Consider the following 20,656-nt stretch of genomic DNA (forward strand, 5'->3'; position numbering starts at 1 on the left):
GGCCCCACGACCAGACCCAAAAACAAAAAACAAAAACAAAAATAAAAAAAATCCAATAAATGAGCCAGGGTATTAAAGATACAAAGATACAACCTACAAAAATCTATTGTATTCCTATCCCTAGAAATAAACACTTGAAAATTAAAATTTAAAATACAGTACTATTTATAATAGCATCATAAAACAAGTTACATGCAAGTATAAACCTAAGCAGAGTTTGTAGGCTAAAAACCATAAAACCCTGATAAAAGAAGTGAAAGACGACTTAAATAAATGAGCAAATACACAATAGTTATAAAATGAAAGACTTCATATTTTATTAATATGCTGACATTCTCTAAATTGATTTATGGATTCAATCCCAATCAAAAATCTCATCTGATTTTTTAATAGATATTGGCAAGGTGATTCTAAAATGTATATGTAAAGGGAAGGAAATCACAATAGCCAAAATGATTTTGAAGAAAAAGAACAAAATGGAAGAACATATAATTTCTGATTTCAAAATCAGTCTAATGTAAGAGAAAAATCACGAGAAGGTGATTTTGATCAAAAGACAGATATAGATATATAAGCCAATGATTCAGAATGCACAATCCAAAAACAGAGCCACGCAAACATGGCTGATTCAATTCTACAAAATCATAGAATGCAATGGTGAAAGGATATTTCCCCCAAAACATGCTGGGACAATTAAACATCCACCTGAACAACAAATTAAACCTTGAACTCTGACATTTTCTTCTACAAAATAACTCAAAATGGATTAGCACCCTCAATGTAAATAAAAAACTTTTTTTAAAAATAACCAATCTTTACGACCTTAGATTTAGGCAAAGAATTCTTAAACATGACACAAAAGCAAAATGTGTACCAAAAAATTGATGAGTTAGATTTCATCAAAAGTGAAAACATTTGCTTTGCAAAGGCACGGTTAAGAGAACAAAGGATCACCTAAGTACAGAACTGCTGATCATTTCAATAATCAAGTAAATGGAAATCACATAGATCGGATAAAGGCTTTTTTTTTTCTTTTTGTCGGTCATGGGGCTTGAACTCTGGGCCTGTGCTCTTCAGCTCAAGGTGAGCACTCTACCTCTTGAGCCACAGCACCACTTCTGGTTTTCTAATGGTTTATTGGAGATAAGAGTCTCACGGAGTTTCCTGCCTGGGCTAGCTTTGAACCATGATCCTCAGATCTCAGCCTCCTGAGTAGCTAAGATTACAGGGGTAAGCCACCAGCGCCGGCCTGATAAAGGCTTTTATCCAGAACAAATATAAGGAACTCTCAAAACTCTACAAGAAGAACACAAATATGTTTTTTAAAGCATAAAAGATTTTGACAGCACAGAAGATGCACAGATGGTGAATGAGCACCAACAGGAAAAGAAGTATCGGGGAAATACAGAGTAAGGCATGAGAGACCACTACACTCATAACAATGACAAACGAAGAAAACAAAACAAAAAGCTGACAACACCAAGGGCTGCTGATGATACAGACTAGAACTCTGGTGCAACTGATGAACTACAGCCACTTTGGAAAACACACTGAAGGTTCTGGGTTTTATTCTTAAGAGAGTCTTACTATATAGGCTACTCTAGCCTCTAACTCACAGTCTTCCTATCTCAGGCAAGCACAGGGATTATAGGCATGTACCACCATGCTTAAACTGGAAGTTTTCCTGTAAAATTAAAGACATACTTACAATATGACCCAGCAATCCTACTTCTAAATATTTACCCAAGAGAAATGGAAACTAATGTTTAGAGCAAAACCGGTATGCAAATATTTATAGTAGTTTTATACATACATGCTAAAACTGAAGAATGATCCAGATGTCATTCAGCTAGCAAACAGATAAATAACTTGTTATCCATACAATGGAATACTATTCAGCCATAAAAAGGAATAATGACTGAGACTTGCAAGAATATCATGAAGGGTAGTCGCATACATGATTCCAAGTGAAGGAAGTCAGACTCAAAAGGCTTATGCACAGTACCATTCCAGTAAGTATTCAGTATCCAGTAAGGTAGGAGAATAGTTCAGATGTTAGACAAACGCACAGTGAGTTCAACCAACTAACCCCCAACCACCCCATGCCCCCATCCACACATCCAATCAACCAACAACTCACCCACCCCACCTAACCCAACAACTACCACCCAACCAAGCAAACACTCCCCAAACCACCCATCAACCAACCGACAAATCTAACCAACTAACCATCCAGTCACCCATCCATACATCCAATCAACCAACAACTAGCTCCCCCATCCAACCAAATAACCAACCAACCAACTACCACTCAATCAACCAAACACCCATCTGTCCATCCAGCCAACCACCTACCCACCCAACTTCCCACCCATCAACCCAATCAACCAGGAGTCACCAGCAAGTGCCTGGACATTCAGCCCCAAACACTACAAGCCTTGAAATCATGGTCTTTTGAGACAACCACCTGAGTTTTCAGACACTGAGAGCTATTTTCTTCCCTTGATCCCAAGAGATGAAAAGCAGTAGACTGAGGAAAAGAGTAAAATCCTAGGAGAGGAAACACAAGGACAACTAGCAGGTGTCTTGCTCACTAAAGCAGCCTAGGCGGAGCTGAGCACATCACTGACCCACTTCCTCCAGGGCAGCTGGTCCCAGATTATGGAGCTATTGCTTTTCTTCATCTAGCTTTCACCCCAGTCAACTCCATCTTGAAGGCTGCTGACTCCAGAGAGTGAAATTAATTCCTTCTCAGGCTCACAGACTCAAAACCAGCTTCTATTCCTTACAAGGCACTTGTAATGACAAGTAAAGAGAAAGACTTTGAGATGGGAATAAATACAAAGACAGGACTCCTAAAGATTGTAAAATACTCAAACTAAGCTGCTGGCCAAGTGAACTGACATACATCTCTAATCACAGAACTCAGAAGACGGGAAAGCAAGAAAGATCAGGAGTTCAAGGCCAGCCTGGGCTACAAAGTGAGATACTATCCTCAAAAGAAAACTGAAAAGGCCAAAGTGCCGTCCTGTGCTTTCCCCATCCTAAAGAGGTTTTGAAAGAAAAAAAAATCAACATCAGAGAAAGAAAACAAAATAATGTAGAAAGCAAGCAGGCTGCCCTGGTCTGGGAGCAGGCTCCTAAATCTTTGAGTCATAAAAAGCTGACAGGAATATCCTAAGGGGGCTGGGGCTGCCCAGGCCCTTGTCTGTTGTTTCCTAAAAGCACATTAAAAACACATTTCCCCATTTAATAGACTTAGGGCCTGAAATGAATGTGTCAGACTCTTGTAAATATGATGGAACCTGCTAGGCAAGCAAATGTTAAATCCTGCATAAGGAGACAGTAGCCTTAACTCCTCAGTAACACTTAATGAATATTTCAAGCAAAGCTCCAGGCAGCTGCTTCAAGGCTGCAGATCAATTAAATGGGCTTCTATTACTGCTAGAATTAGCCTCCCTGGCTTCCTCTTCTTCTGTTATACCCAACATGAACACGCCTCCCCACTAAACCAGCTCCTAAAACCAGGTTATAGAGTAGTCAGGATCTGAGCTCAGTCTACATATGCTGAGAATGTTCTCAGAGACACATCCCTAGCTGGAACTTCCAAAGGTGACTGGAAACTGGGTCTTTCAATATGTAATTAATTAAACAGTCATGGGACATAAAGGTTTTGTTAGAAGAAGGAAGTTTTAGAGCTATAATGTGTATTACAATAACAGCAGTAAATAACGCATACTGCAATGTATAATAATGTATACTGCTAATACCACACACACACACACACACATGCACACACACACCGAAACAGGGCAGGTAACAGACCCACCCTGGCTTGATTTAACCATTCCATAATGTACATACTTCAAATATTATACTGGCCTCATAAAAGTATACTTTTTAATTCAAAAAAGAAAAGAAATTATCATACTGGGTTAGGATGGAGCCTACCCAAAAGGTAGTATTTTATAAAAGAAAGGAGAGCAAGTGTTGGACATAAATTCACAGACAGCCAGCACAGAATGAGAATAGAGATTAGTGATATAGCTAGAAATCAAGGAAAACTCAAGAGCTATAAGAAGTTAGGAGAGGATCAGGTATACAGTAGTTCATACCTGTAATCCCAGACACTCAGGATGTGCTGATCTGGAGGATCACAGTTTGATGCTAAGCCCAGGCAAAAAGTTAGCAAGGAACCCACTCCTCCTCCCCACATCTCAACTATCGAGCTAGACACAGTGGTATAAATCATATTATACCTCCCAGCTACTGGAAGGCATAGGTAGGAGGATTGCAGTCCAAGGCTAGCCCTGAACAAACTCTCAAAACACTATCAGAAAAATAACTAAGGGCTTAAGCAATGGAGTAACAGACTGCCTAGCAAGCATGGGGCTCTGAGATCAAATAGTAGTATCCAAAAAAAGTAGGTTAGAAGTGGCAAAGAATACCCTCCACAGGGCCTTGAGAGAAAGCATGATCCCACTAATACCTTGCTTTCACACCCCTATACTCCAGAACTGTGAGGGACCAGAGCTTCCCGAAGGCTGTTGGCAGCTGCCCAGTTTGTAGTACTTCATTATGGCAGCCCTAAGACGTCAACACAGGACATTCTTCAATGCACTGCTTGGACTCCCTCAGAGTTCCTCATCCATCATTTCAAGTAGTGAGGTGGTCCGCAATGGACAAACCTTTAATTTTGTTAGCCAGGGCTGCACTCCTGCCAACATCAAGCTTAAAATCATTGGACTTGCCAGGGTCTAGTGGCTCATGCCTGCAATCCTAGCTACTCAGAGGGTGAGATCTGAGGATCATGGTTCAAAACCAGTCTCTGCAGTAAAAGTCGGTGAAACGCATCTCCAATTAATCACCAAAAAGCTGAAAGTGGAGCTATCCAAGTATACAGTTAGCCTTGAGCACCAACACTCCTGCCCAGGCCCTGAATTTAAGGCCCAGAACTGGCATACATACACACAAATTATTGGACTTTCTCCGCATTTGAGTAACAGTATCATTCTACTCTTTTGCATGCTGATTCCCCAGCACTCCCAGCCCATCCAGGTCATGTTAGCCAAAGAAAAAGAGAAACAAAGGGAACCAGGTTCTCTTGCCACCTGGGTCTCCTCTTAGAAGACACCAGTACAAAATAGAGAACAAGTCTGGCACTTTGACAGGTAACAGGGTGAAAGGTGACCGCTCCCCCACTATCCAGATTCACAGGTGAAGTCCTAACACCCAGTCTCTCAGGATAAAACTGTATTTGGACACAGGATCTTTACAGTGTAATTCTATTAAAACAAGGTTATGGGGTGTGCCTTGATCCCACAGGACGTGTGTGCCTATATAGACTCACCTTGAGAATGCAGGGAGAAGCTGGCCACTGCAGGCCAAGGAGAGAGGTCTCAGACTAAAGCAACCCACCCTGCCCCAGACTTCATTACCCAGGGCAGCCAGAACAAAGGTCTTCTGCTTGGGCCTCTCTGCCAGTGGGGTTTTCTCACAGCAGCCCAACCTGACTCAGATCAATGTCAAGTTGCCTCCAGACCAGGCCACGTGAAAATGAACTCTGAAATGGCAGCCTAGCCCAGAAAGTCAAGACTACTTTTTTGAAAGAAAAAAGAAAAGGGCAAGGAAGTGGGAAAAGTGCCACTTGAGTGCTAAGCATTACTTGGGCCAAATATAAGATTCTTCAGAAGCCAAAAGAGAATCTATAAAGCACATCCAGCCTGGTAATGGTCCATGAGTCAGGACATGCTCAGAGTCTCTGGTCCCTGTACAGAGCCCTGTTTAAGAGGCCATGTCAGTGTTATTTTCTTATTAAGAGCTCCTGGTTATTTTTATTATTAATTACTATTGAGCTTTTTCCCTCTCTGTTCCTCTGAAAACAATTTTTTGCTTGGCACATTAATACTCAATCAGCATCATTCCATCCTTTAATAAAGAAGGCTAAGGTGACAGGCCCCAATCCAGAGAGGAGAGGGCAAAAGCAACTCTCTTATAGTGGGTGCTAGTTAGGAGGTAAAGGTCCAACTGAGTTGAATGGGGAAACTGAGGCAGAGAAACCCAAGAGACTGAGAACACACTGGAATCAAGAATGAAATGAGGTGAAAGCTATAGCCCTTTTAATCTGTATAGCAGCTATTAGAAATAGGACCACAGCCCAAGGCCAGCCCTGGGCAAAACACACGTGCCCACACATGCTTATATGTTCTGCTTAAGATTTTCAGAGGCTCATGAACCCTTTAATGGACCCTTTAATGCCCATGAATGGACCTTTCCAGGTGACAAACTCTTGACTTAATTTCTTACTAACCCTTGGCCTAATGTCTCAAAGTGCAAATATCCACAGAAACAAATGGATTACAAATATTCCTTCTTGGATGGGTGGGATTGGGAGAAATGGAGAACAATGGAAGGGGTGACAATGATCAAGATGCACTGTGCTCATAAACTGATAATGCTAAGATGAAACCCCTTTGTACAACTACTTAAAGATAACAAAAATAAGCTGGATGCCAGTGGCTCACGCCTGTGATCCTAGCTACTTAGGAGGCTGACATCTGAGGACTGCGGTTTAAAGCCAGCCCAGGCAGGTATGCCTGTGAGACTCTTATCTCCAATTAATCACCAGAAAACTGGAAGTGGTTCTGTGGCTCAAGTGGCAGAACGCTAGCCTTGAGCTAAAGAGCTGAGGGACAGCGCCCAGGCCCAGAGTTCAAGCACCACGACCAACAATAAATAAATAAATACCTTAAATGTAAACAATAAATAAAAATGTTCTTTCTATAATCCTTCATGGTTGCAAAGACTGGACTGAGTTTAAATGACTATCAATTCTGCAATGTCATGGTCAATATTACAGGAATATGATGAATTTAAGAATGTCCCACACTACACCAAAATGTATGGCGAAGCCAAAGCTTCAGGGTACAGAGTCTGTTATGAGTGTAGAGACAAACTATTCCTGAAGAACACACAAGCCAGAAGCAGTATTTGTGTCTGAGATAGGTGAGCTAAACCATATGTGATTTGAGGTTGGGAACAAAATTACTTGCTATTTTTAATCCTCATTATTAGATTTTTATTTAAAAGATAGTTGAGATAAATAAATGGAAAAATGGATGGATAGAACAGATGGAAAAAAGAAGAGACAGGGAGGACAGGCAAGAAACCAGGAATGAACAAGCAAGAGAAAGACTGATAGTTTTAAAAGAAATTGGGGCTAGCTAAATCCCCAAATATCCCCACTCTTGAGAATAGCTGCTATTGTAAAACGCTGGCACAGACATAAATAGGAAAGTGTCTCATAAATGTTTTCCCTAGCTCTGCTGTGCCACCACTCAAGGCAGCTGAAGAAAGTCTCTCCCACAACATTGCTTTTCTAGCTTTTCCTCTTGCTGAACCAATTTCAGGACATGATCACAACAGCTCCAAATATTATTTTTTAAAGGCTGATGTTTCTCACTAAATACCCATTAAACCAAGCTCCTTGCTCCGGTTACAGGGAGCTTAAGGGCAAATCCAGATGGTACAAATAGTACACATTCAGATGCTATGTGCATGAGGTCCCTCATCAAATAACCATTATCAGTTCTGAGAGTCCCCAGATGCCTGACACCCACAGGTGTGTCCAGGTGAGAAGAGATGGCTGAGTGCTCTTGATCTGGGCAAACCATCTTCACGCTCCCCAAGAGCTGCATTTGCCTCTCTATCTGAATAGTTAGCAACAGCTAGGAGGGTTGCCTGGTAACCTGGCAACAGGTTATGCCTGGTGTTCAGAGCAGGGGAGGTGACAGCATCTCCCACCATAAGGCCCCACCACCACTTAACCCTGGCTTGCCCAGGATAACCCATCAATCCTCAAGGTTTTCAACACAGTCACCTCTTGTCCTGTCTTTCCCATGAATCTACTGGAAGAAGTCCAGGGAAAGGATTTTTGACTGCTAGACTCTCCCTGTGCTTTAAAGCTAAACAATGGAGACATGAGGGCAATCTGACTATGACACTGGCATCCCACTGATGACAAGGATCGATCACTGATCTGACTGTATAGGAGGGTATACCCTTCCCTTCTCACAGCCCTATATGTCCCTTCCTAAGGCTGCAAGGACAGCCTTCCCCCATAGAACAGGACCTTTCTTAGGTCAAAGGCACATAAGTAGCTGTGATCTACATGTTGGACATGTTGTTTATCTTATGACAAGCAACAGAACAGAATAAAGTCTGGCCAGTACTGACATCCTACAGGACACTCGGAATCAGGACTGCAGTCTTCAGAGGGGCAGATGGGGGCCAGGACACTGCTATGCAGAATCTGTGGAAAAGCTCACATGGTTGTGTGTATGGGACTTGACACAGAAAATGGTACGTTTTATGGGAACATGACATCCAGCCTCATCACAAGAAACCATCTTTGACTACCCTCCCCAGGGAGAAGATAGGAGGCAAAGCCTCGGTGGGTTTGAGTATTGATGTAATGCGTGGCCAGAGGTGAGGGCAGCAGTGATGTTCCAATCCCCAGTGGCTTGAGCTCCTGTTTAGACAAAGTTTGGGTCCTGATATTACCCTACAGGGGAAGTCATGGAAAATACTGAGATTACTAAGTAGAGTGGAAAAGACAATCAAGGTCTCTGTGAATAATGCATAGACCTGACCATTCAGATTGGGCTGGGTGTAGCTTGGCTTTAACTCTTTCTTATACTGACTTTCCCTGAGGGATAGATGTCTTCTTAGCCTACAGATGGCAAAAATATCAAGTGAACCAGCCAACAATGGGAATGAGAAAGGACTTTGTCCCATTGTGTCACTCCCATGAATACAACCTGTCACCGAGATGATTTTCCTCATCACTCAAGAGTGCATGCCATGCAAACAGGGGTGCCATTCTCAAATGTCCACACATGGGCCCTCTGTGGTTTACAGAAGTGGGACGGCTAGGGGTGAGCGGATCACAGCATCTGCATGCACTTCCTAAATGAATTCAGAGGAAAAAAAGAAGTCCAGGGGCTCTCCTCATGCTAACTGGACCTTAAATGGGCCAAATGTTCTCAGTAAACAACTCCTAGGGGTTTCCTGGGAAGAAACAACTTTCTTCTCCTAGAAGAAGAGTCTGACCTGAGGATGGAAGACAACACATTCCACAACATCAACAGATTCTCAAATGTCAACAGCCTAGACCAGCCTGTGCTTCCAAGATTTAAGAATTATTACCCTTCACTTCAACTTTGCCACCAGTATCTATAGTTTTCTTGGCTGCAAATAAAACCAGAAACTCCCTGGTTACCAGGTGAATGGAGAACATGATCTTCACATAAATGAGAAAGAGCACTTGGGATTCACCAGAGAAAAGGAGATGCAGGGACCAAAGCCCAAACTTTCCAACCCCATCAGTCCCATCCCAATCAAAGCCTGCATTCTCCAACATGGAAAAAGGAGCAAAAGCTGACATTCATGACTGTGGGTATGCTAAGTGGATAGCTGTGAGAACCAATGAGAAATGGCGCATGGGACCAGAATGCACAGAAGGGGTGAGCAGCCTGGAGAAGCACAGAGAGCAGCTGGCATTTCCCCCATCCTCAAGCCAGCCCCAAGCTGTACTGCCTGGTTCAGCAGGTGTCTGAAGCAGAGAGCTTGCCTGAAAAAAGTCCAGTGCTACCTATCCGGATGGAAAGTGCACTCTCTGGAAGGAGCACCGCAGGGCCCTCAGGGTCCGATTTTTTCACCAACACGGGGTCCATGTTCAGTGCCAGCGCTGTCTGAGGATCTTCTCCTACACCCTGAAACAAGAAGCAGCAGCATTACTAGAGCACTGTCATTCCCTTCCACCCCCATACCTTTCCAGCCCCCAGATACCAAGGTAAACAACCCATGTCTGCCAAGAGCAACAGGACCATGCTGGGCTCTAGGCTTCCCTGGTTTTCAGGCCAGGCTGGATTGTTGAGAAGACACTAAACAATTGGGCGTGGAGGGTTTTGAGGATTCTAAAACCAAGACTGAGGAGTCCCTGTGGATCCTAGGAAAGAGAAGAACATACTGGCCATAGTGAGAGCCTACATTCTTAAAACAGCCCTCCCCCCCACACACACACACATTACTGAGAACTGAATGGACTTAGCTTCCAACCTACCCAAAGAAACATGTTGTGCTCACAGAGCTCACCTGTAATCCCCCCACTACTCTGGAGGCAGAGGCAGGAGAATCTTGAGTTCAAGGCCAGCCCAGGTTACATAATAAGACCATGTGAAAAAGGAGGAAGAGGAGGATGGAAGGCAGAAAGTAAGGTAGGAAAAAGGGAGAGAAGAAAAGAGAGAAGAAGGGAGAGAGGGAGGCAGCAGGAAGGAAGAGAGGGAAGCAGGAAGAAGCAGCAGTCCACAAGGCTGTCTTCCTCACATAATAACTTCAGCATAAGATACAAGATCAATGTGATTAGGAAGTCATAATCTTTCCAAAGGACAAAAAAGGTAAAAGTTCCAATATAGGAACACAAATATGGAAGTATATCAAGTATCCTTTAATTAAGCAGCCAAGTCTGCGTCATCTTTACTCAGTTCTACTATTTCACATCAACCAGGCAAACTAGTTTATTCAACATACATGTACTGACCACCAACTGCATGGTTGTCGACAAACAAGAGCAAATCTCAGCTCTCACAAAGTTCTGTTCCAGCTACAACAAAGCCCTGATAGGACATAATCTTCTATCAGGAAGATTTCAGCAGAAGTAACAACTACAAACACACCACATCTCAATAGGAAGGAGATAGACGAGGGCTTGAGCCAGTCCACACGCACCTGTACATTCATGCAAAGACCTCAGAGCTAAGGGCAAGTAGAGAGCGCCCTGGGGAAAAAACAGCAGCAGATATGTACGAGGCACCATGGTCTGTCCAAGATCCTCTGACAAAGTACTATAAGGCAGGTAATTTTCCAATAACAGGAATTTGCTACTGTCTGGAAGCTAGGTGGACTAAGAGCAAATCATAGCAGATCCCATGTCTGGTGATGGCTCGACTTCTAAGTCACAGACAGCACCTTGAAGCTGTGACTTTACACAGGAGGTGGCACCAAGTCCCTCTCAGGTGTCTTTTATTAATTATTAATAATTATTATTTATTCCCCTTAAAGAGGACTCCATCTTCATGACCCAATCATCGCCCACAGGTTGTACCTCCTGAAGCCACTGAAGAGATTAGGATGTCAACATAGGAACTGTGAGGGAACAGAAAACATTTGGAGCAAAAATAGTTCCAAAGAAGTTGAAGTTTCCACTAAAATACGTGACATTAATATGGAAGAGGTGAACACTTATGATGTAATCATGGAAATGTACCGTTTGTTTAAAAAAAAAACACCAAAACTCTTTCCTTGGGTAAGTTCTTCCATGAAAGAATTTCAGAAAAGATACCAGATGGCAGGCTGTATCACACACACACACACACACACACACACACACACACACACACACACACACACACACACACACACACACACACACACACACCGCTCCTTGTTTTCTCATGGCCATGATAATCAAGGATAAGAAAGAGAACCTAGAAATTCAGATATCTTATTCCATCACTTCTTTCCAACGAAGCATTAAAAATGAATATATAAGTTCTTCCTAGTGTCTTTTCATCTGGCTAACACATCTGGATCCTTTTCTTGCTACATCCTCTGTAACTAAGTTTAATAAGGATGCCACAGCTGCTTTAACCTAGAAGCCTCCAGCCACATTTGGCTAGCCCAAAAGTCCTCGGGTCCTCTGCAGAATGCAGAGTCCTGGGATCCTCTGTAGGCACAGAAGCAGCAGCATGCTATACCATGGTCAAGGCTGGAGCTATCCATGAACAACAGGACAGGCTGTGAGCAGGTCAGTCCCTATCTCTGCAGAAGCCCTCTCTAGCCAACTCTGGTGGCTGTGTCTGTGTGATGTGCCACAGGCCACAGCCTCTCAGCCCTTCATTTATGTACTTTAATTATGTCTAACACTATGCCTCCTTCCTGCTGACATCTGAGGAATTGTTCTGGCATTAAAAGCCACATCTCACCATGCAAGTTTGTCCGCTGACTTTCCTTCCTTTGTCTTCCTTTCTTTTAGGATGTGATTGATGCCAAACTAGGGGAGGGCTGCTTCATGATGGGAGGCACGCTGCAGCATAACACTCCATGAAGAGACTGGTCACTGGATAGGAGCCACTCACTGAGGTGTAGCTCCTACTGACCTGGGATTTTTCAGCTGGATGATTTCGCCCACATCCTGCCCTAGGACATGTGGCAATGGCATCTCTGGATGTCACAATGTAAGTGGGCATGATTGAGGTAGATGGAAGCCAGAGAGTCTGCTCAATGGAGATCAAGCCCCATACCAGAGAACATCCCAAATAAATATCATCATTGCCAAGGCCAAGAAACTCTGCCTTAGAATACTAAGGGTTTAAAAAAAAAAAGGACCCAAAAGCTCCTCTGTATTATTACAGAATAATGCTGGGAACTCAGAGCCCCTTCCTATAAAGAAAAGAATTTTACCATTTCTTCTAGGAAGGCTGCGTGCCCTCAGGTATTCAGTAAATTTTTAATTAAGCATCAGCTGTTTCTCAGAGTTGTTCTAGCTCCTAGCAATAAAAAGAGCCAAGTCTTCTACCTTCATGAATCTTTCTGTCTCTTTTGATGGATTATAATAAGACAATTGACACGGTCAACACACAAGAGGCTCAGGATTGATAATGTTCAGGAAGAAACTGGGTCTTAGCCATGGTACACAGCCATCCCCATACAGGGGCTTTGTGCCAGCAACATCTTCACATCATGGGAGCTCACACACTTATAAACGTGGCAGAGGTGGGCTCCTTGGGCTACAATGAGTAGGGAAGTCTTCCTGAGAAGGTAGACTTTGAGCAAAAACCTGAAATATCCAAGAAGCAAACACTAACATCAATTTCCCCTCCAGATTCTTCTACCAATCTATCAATCTACACTTTGGTGGTTGTGTTGCTTTCTATCCATGTTCTAGGGGGCAGGGCACTAAGAAAATTCTATCCTAACATCACTTAGAAGCTTCCCTTTTTTGGGGGGGAGGGCAGACATGAGGCCTGAACTTTGGGCCTGAGCACTGTCCCTCAGCTCTTCAGCTCAAGGCTAGTGCTCTACCACTTGAGCCACAGCACCACTTCCAGCTTTTTCTGCTTATATGGTGCTGAGGAATGGAACCCAGGGCCTCATGCATGCAAGGCAAGCACTCTACCACTAAGCCACCTTCCTAGTCCAGAAGCTTTCTTTTTAAAAGCCAGGCCAGGACCTAGTATATCTCACCTGTATCTGCTCCCATCTGTACCCCACCACTACTACCATGTACTCCATCAGTCATTTAGCTTTCAGAAGGGTGGGCCCCGTGTTTATTTCAGCACCATTCACAAAAACTTAGACGTTGAATCAGCCTCTGTGCTCACTGGCTAAAGATAGGATAAAGAAAATGTGGTGCATATACACAAATAGAACTTTACTCAGCCATCAAGAAGAAAGAAATCAGCAGGGCACTGGGTTGAGGGGAGGGTGGTCCATGATGGGCAGTGGCAGCAGGATTCATGCCTACTCAGGAAGCTGAGATATAGACTGTGATTCAAAGCCAGCCCAGGCAGGAAATTCTGTGAAACTTTTTTCTCCAATTAACTAGCAAAAAGCCAGAAGTTGAGGTATGGTCAAGTGGTGGAGTGCCAACCTTGAACAATAAACCAAGAGAGATTGAGAAGCCTTGAGCTCAAGCCTCATAAAGAGGGGTAGGGAGAAGGAGGAAATGGAAGAGAAGAAAGGGAAGAATAAAGAAATCTGCAAAATGGATGCAGCAGGAGGACTTTACATGAAGGGCTATAAATGAATAAGCAGAAAGACAAGTATTGGCTGTTCTCTCCCATTTATAGACACTAACATGGACATGAAAGAACAGTGATTGATTACTAGGGATTGAAAAGGGTAAGTGGGGGGTGGGGAAGGAAGGTGGACTTGATGGCTGCATGATGCATACATGTATAGAAATATCACACTGAGCCAGGCACTGGTGGCTCATGCCTGGTAATCCTAGTTACTCAAGAGGCTGAGACCTGAAGATCGCAGTTCGAAACCAGCCCAGGTAGGAAAGTCTGTGAGACTGTGATCTCCAATAACCACCAGAAAACCATAAGTGATGCTGCAGTTCAAGTAGTAGAGCACTAGACTTGAGCTGAAAAGCTCAGGGACAGCGCCCAGACAACTGACAAAAAGGAAAAGGAAAAGAAAGAAATGTCACATGAGAGCTCCCCTATGACCCAGCAATCCCACTTTTGGGCATTTACCCAAATGATCACAAACAAGACCATACTAAAGCTACCAGCACGACTATGTTTATCGCAGCATTATTTACCATAGCTAAGTGGAACCAACCCAGATGCCCCCCGGTAAATGAATGGATCAAGAAAATGTGATATTATATATATATATATATATATATATATATATATATAGGAATTCTATGCCTCCATCAGAAAGAATGATATCACCCCATTTGTTAGGAAATGGAAAGGCTTGGAAAAAATTATATTAAGTAAGCCAGGCCCAAAGAAACATAGGTCCCATATTTCCTCTTATTTTCAATAACTAGTACATGTCTAGGACAAGCAGAAAAGGTCAAAAGCTATGTACATATGATCATATAAGATGATGTTAAGCAAAATGAACCCCAAGGTAGGGACACAAGTGCTTTTTTTCTTGCTATTGTTTTTAACATATTTATAATGTGCTATGTGATATTTTTGTTTCTCTTGTATGTTCTTCCCCTACAGTATAACCCCTGTTTTCACTGTATTTGATGTAGGTGCCCTGCATCTTGTATATACATTGTTCTAATTTGAGGAGGGGAAGAGAAATAACAAAATGCTGAAATAAAGATACAGGTTGACCCATTGTAACAATGAAATGTACAAGACACTATGTTGAAAATGAACTTTACAACTTGGGGGGAGGGAAAGGAGTTGGGGGGGGAGGAAAGGGATGGTAGGGGTAAAACAAAGGAGGAGGTAACAATGCTCGACAGGAAATGTACTCATTACATTACTCATGTAACTGTAATATTTTTACAATAAAAACCAAAAAAGAAATGTCACATGAACTTCATTAATATGCACAATTAATATGTGTCCATTTTAAAGGAGGGGGAGGAGAGTGCAACAGGGGACAAGAAGCATTTCATAAGAATGCCAGGATAGTATCTCCTATGCCCCCACACCTGGCCACACCTCTACTTTGGGCCTGGGGGGGAGCTCCTTTTACACTCCCTTCTAGACTCCCAGCATTCCTCACTTTCTACTTCCAAATACCAATGAAGGACATAGAGCAATATGCCCCTCTCAATTTTCAGGAGCAAACCAATGAGAGATGACAGTCCTGCTTTGTTCAAATGCCCCTGGAGGTGGGAGAGAACGTCAAGAGGCATCTGCTAGGACATGGTGGTTTTGAACTGCTGAAGCAGACACCACTGCTCCTCCATAAGCATCTCATCACTGGACACCTAGACTGCAGGTGGGCAGGGGAGGCATTCAAGTTTACCCAGTTGCCTTCAAGGAACAAAGCATTGGGCTGTGCAAGAGAAACCAAGACCCTTCTTTGCTTCCCCCTAGTCCTGACTTAGTATTCTTCTGAGGATAATTTATTCTCATCTCTAATGCTCTGTAGCCACACTACCTCACCCAAGTCAGGTAACCCCACTAGATGGGGTAACTGATAGCAGCTTTTCCAGACTTTCTCTGAGGGGTGAGTCACCTCCTCCCTGTCCCCACCACAGCAGGGCTGCAGGAGGGTCAAAGGAGCAGTTCAGGTTTGCTGTATCCATTTGCAGCTCGCAAACGGCAATGGGCCACATTCAAGGACAACAAGCAACATGAAGTCTCTCTTTCTTCTTCTACCCCTTCCCTTCCATCTCCACCTCCTCCCTCTCTATCATCCCCACATATTTTTTTGAGCCCAGAACAGAAAACTGAGATTGGACCCCTGGAGGCAGGAGTGGCACCCTTCTGGAGCCACAGACCTAGAGATCCCTGTCTGCTTGCAATGCAGTTATTATGATTACTATTATTACTACTATTCACATCCAGGGCTGGGGCTATCCTTGGCTCTGAACAAACCAGGCAATTACCTCCTGCTCTGGTAAGACTATACAAAGGAACAAGAGTGGAGAAGAAAACATCTTTCTAGCAAGAAAATAGAAGAAGTGGGGGAAATGGGAAAGGAGGAGAAAATAGAAAAGGAAAGCAAAGCTGTGGTGAAGGGCATAGGCACAGGAACACAGCTCTGCCTCAGAAAACAGCAAACTCATCTTCAAGAAATAAAATCCAATGCCTTTCATTGTGCTCTGCCCTTCCAGGGTGTAGCTAATGTCTCCAGAGGTCGCCCCACCCCACCCCCCACCACACACACACCGGAGGAACAAGCTAATTCCTTGAATTAGCTAGAGATCACCAAAAGACACAGGTGTCTCCAGGTGGCATCTCTAAAGCAGGAAACTAAAGAACCCCATGCAAGACCCCACTAGATAAATGTCAGTGGGTGCCACAGCCCTGCCGGCCCTGTTGCCCCTAAGACTCACAGCAGGTAGCCTGACCCTGCTGCTCTAAGTTCCAACAGTGACCTTCACAACCTTCACAAGCCACTGCTTTCTGATTATTGACCACTGGAGTATCTCACAGCTATGAAACCAAGTGTGATAGAGGCCATCCTCTTTCCAAGCCCCACACACCTGGCCAGCATAGTCTTGGGGGTTGTGATCTCTGTTTTCTGTGTCATGGAACCAGGCTGTGAGGATTTTGAGCTGTCCAGGTCCCCTGGAGTATAGACTCTTTAAGTAAGCTTTGTCATCAGGCAGAACTCCCAAGGAAGAACTAAGAGAAAGGTCAGGGAATTAACTGGTACCCCCTGCCAGGCTCAATCAGCTAAAGCAAGGTTAGGGTGTCACAGCCAGAGGAGAAGGGACCAGGTACCTAGAGAGGCATCTCAGTCCCAGGGACTCAGATGTTAATGATGAAGGGTCTACAGGCTGCCTGCTTGGAGTCCTGAATAGGCCTCCTTCCCGCTCCCCACTTAACCCAGACACACCAGGTAATGTTGAATAATTGATACTGTTTTTATGACTGAGAAGTTGCCATGATAATGACACTTGTAACATAATCTTAAATTATTTCACATAATGGAAAAAAATTAAATGTCACCCCTGATTGCCAGCCAGAATATGGATGGCACTTACATAATAGATAACCTTCTCCCAAGAGGAGCCTGGCATGACCTGCTGCCCAGGGCCAGGCTGGCACAGGGTGAGCCTTAAAGCAAATGGGGACACAGAATGATGTAGACACTGAGGTGGAGAGCACCATCCCACCTCAGGCCATAAGGTAGGTCACCACCATCTTCCTTGCCTCAGTTTACCTATACGTTCAGGGAACATGGGTCATAGTCAGGATGCCTTGAGACAAGGGAAAGACAATTCAAATAGCCAGTGGCTCACACCTGTAATCCTGGCTACTCAGAAGGCTAAGATCTGTGGATTGAGGTTTGAAAGCAAGCCTGGGCAGTAGAATATAGGTAATGTTTATCTCCAAAGAATAGCAGGAATAGCAGGTGCAGTGCGCAGGCCCCAAGTTTGAGCCCTAGTACCGCTAGTGTACACACACACACACACACACACACACACAAAATCAATCAAGTTCTTATGTCTTGCTGGCTTCCAAAATGCAATCTCTAACTCAGTTTCAGTCCTTTACTCTAACGGCAACTATAATATATCCATGGTCAGTGAGATGGGTTTAAAGTTTCAAATTTTTCCATACTTGGGTGTTTTCCAAACTCTGGCTGAAGAAGCTGAAATTCTCCACATGCACACCTCCAGGAAGGCTATCCGGTCACTGAGCCACACCAGAATCAAATGTGCCTCCTCTTGCCCATCCCTAACATCTCAAACTGCAGAGTAACTTCCCAAAGCATGAGGTCTCCAAGCAGGGGTTTTCCATCCCATGGTGCTGCCATCAATGCCCTGTACATGGTTCAAAAGCAGTGCATGGGAATCAACCACACTGCAAAATCTCTGCAAAGAGCAGAAGGACTGCACACCAGAGAGTGAAGATCTGGGACTCCATGGAATGGTCCACCCTGAGAGAGGAAAGGGACTGGGTGCAAACAGGAAGTCAGCTTAAAAGAATCACAGGCACTCGGCTGATGGAGGAAGTGTGGCTTTCTGCCCTCTACAGTCCAGATGGCTCTACGACCATCAGTATCAGTCTCAGAGTAGCCTGGGACTCTTCACCAAGGAGGCAGACACAGAGGTATAATCTTACCTGACCTTGTTAAGGTAAGATCTTCCCACCTAGAAGCCTGAGATCCCCAAAGGCTATAGCTTCCAGCTTCCTCAAATCTTGTCTGTAATCCCAGCCTGCAGCTCTGCCCCAAGGTGATTAATTATGGACTCCTAGCTATACTTAAAACTACCTAAGCATGCTATTAAATTACCATTTGAGGGGTAAAACCTTCTCCTATTTTGGATGACAAATTGCTATTCATAATCAAGCCTATTTAATCACATAAAACAGGTTTTAACAGCACCACACAGCTCTACAAAGACCCAGCTCTGGGAAGATTTGCAAAGATAGCCAGGAACATTCCAGAACTCCGTGTCCCTCAAGCAGGGGAGAAAGAGACCAGACATGGCATCATTCTCCATACCATGAGGCTCTTTCTTTTAAATCAAAATGTAATTTTCTTTAAAACCATACAAGTCTAGAGGAAGCCAAGTACTTAAGTATCGGGTGCTACTTGCTTGATAATATCTCCTCAATGATTACTCAATGCTGTTCATTTAATTCTTTAGATTTAGTCTCAGCCATCATTAAAATGCACCTTCTACCATCTTGTCAGGCAACGGTTTCTTACTTATCATACCCCTCACATCTTCCTATACAAATATATGTGTTCCAGGTAACACTACATCCCAAAAATGGTGGCTTAAAATCATCACCAATTAGTACAGTTGAGCAAACAGGACATTATGCTGAACGGCCTGGACCACTTGTGCATCTGACCAGCTGGCAATACATCTGGGGGTCAGCACATGCATCTTTGGCAGTGGGCAGACTGATGGCAGAACTAGCCATCTGCTGAGTTGGAAACAGACCATCCTCAACAGGACCAGGCTGAGCTCATGCGTGTAGTCAAATGCTTATCAAATTCTTGCAATCGATTCTACTACCACTGCAGGAACAAAAGCAAGCCAGTGGCCACTGGGGCCGGAGGGGTGGTTAAACCCTCACATGACTCTTCTTGTGGGGAAGACCTGCAGTGTTGTGTTGTCAGGTATGGATGCTGACCGGAGGGGGAGGGGATTGTGGATCCTTTGCAATCTATTACATGCAGTCCACACATACAAGGTCACACAAAATAAATCATCACTTTACCTAACTTCTCTGATGGGACACACACATATTCTCAGAAGTCTATAGGTTTTATGATATTCTAAAGGAAAAGTCCTATCAGCCATCCCACGGCAGGATGCCATTGTCATTGTGTGCATGTGTGTTTATGACCAAGTGGGTTGCCAGCTACAGTGCCTTTGCTGTGGAGGGCCAGTGGGAGAAGCACACAAGACAGACACACAGACACAGACACACATATCCACACACAATTACACCATTCCACCAATATCCTCCCATATAGAGGATGGAAGTCTTCAAACTGCTCTTGAAATGTGCCAGAAAGCTGATCTATCCAATGCCCTTCATTCACTTTTTCTTTTTTGGTGCCAACTGGCTGCTGTACCTTCGCTTTTTTGTCCAAGGCCAGCACTCCACCACTTGAGCCACAGTTCCATTTCTGGCTTTTTCATGGTTATCTGGAGAAAAAAAGTCTCATAGACCTTCTTGCCTAGGCTTACTTTGAACCACAAATTTCAGATCTCAGCCTCCTGAGTAGCGAGAATTACAGGCGTGGGCCACTGGTACCCAGCAACCATCCTCCTGATCCTTTCATGGGATAGAGCTGTCAGAACCCCAGGGTGCCAGTCACGGAGGCCAGTACTACTGTCCCCTTGTAATCAGTAGTTAATATTAACAAAGCTTCCCTTGCCACCAATCAAAACCTCTATTCATTTTAATGTCAACAATTTTGGCTTTGATTTGTTACTGACAAGGTTTTGCTTTTATGACAGCTGAACAGCAAAATAATGAAACCAAATTTATACCTCATTTTATACTTCTGCATATTTATGCTTATAAATATATATAATAGCTTGAATCCATGTTGAGGATACATGGACACATGCATTCCTAGCCAAATGGGAAAAAATACTGTCCTAGAATCCAGAACAATGAAGCCTATTCCACCCTGCTTCTCAGCTTACTAACTATCACAGTACAGGAAACTATGATGACCTAATAACTGTTTCCCTATGCTCCACAGTATGTAAATTAACCACTCTGTGCCTCCTAGAGTCAATGTAAAACATTAATCATGCATCGTGCATGGCTCTGTGTGTGAATAAAAATCTCTAACTCATGTCACCACAAGTTCCAAAAGTTCTGTTTGGAGGATGCTTGGGGGAAAGGAGAATTTCGTGGATAAATACATTTGGTAAACTCTATACTTGAACAGATAATGG

At 43.7% G+C, this 20,656-nt stretch overlaps 1 protein-coding gene across 4 annotated transcripts in view; it reads right to left on the reverse strand.

The window, feature by feature from the left end:
* Positions 1–20,656, reverse strand: part of Slc39a11 (solute carrier family 39, member 11) — a 333,089-nt gene that overhangs the window by 171,745 nt on the left and 140,688 nt on the right. For 3 of the 4 annotated variants that reach the window (XM_013037855.1, XM_013037854.1, XM_013037856.1), the window contains exon 5: positions 9,632–9,773. In XM_013037855.1, the coding sequence (XP_012893309.1) occupies positions 9,632–9,773 (142 nt within the window). The remainder of the gene's footprint in view (positions 1–9,631; positions 9,774–20,656) is intronic. The other variant, XM_013037857.1, reaches the window with a different exon arrangement.

The sequence above is a fragment of the Dipodomys ordii genome, unplaced genomic scaffold, assembly GCF_000151885.1.
Source record: "Dipodomys ordii isolate 6190 unplaced genomic scaffold, Dord_2.0 Scaffold7, whole genome shotgun sequence".
Classification (NCBI taxonomy): domain Eukaryota; kingdom Metazoa; phylum Chordata; class Mammalia; order Rodentia; family Heteromyidae; genus Dipodomys; species Dipodomys ordii.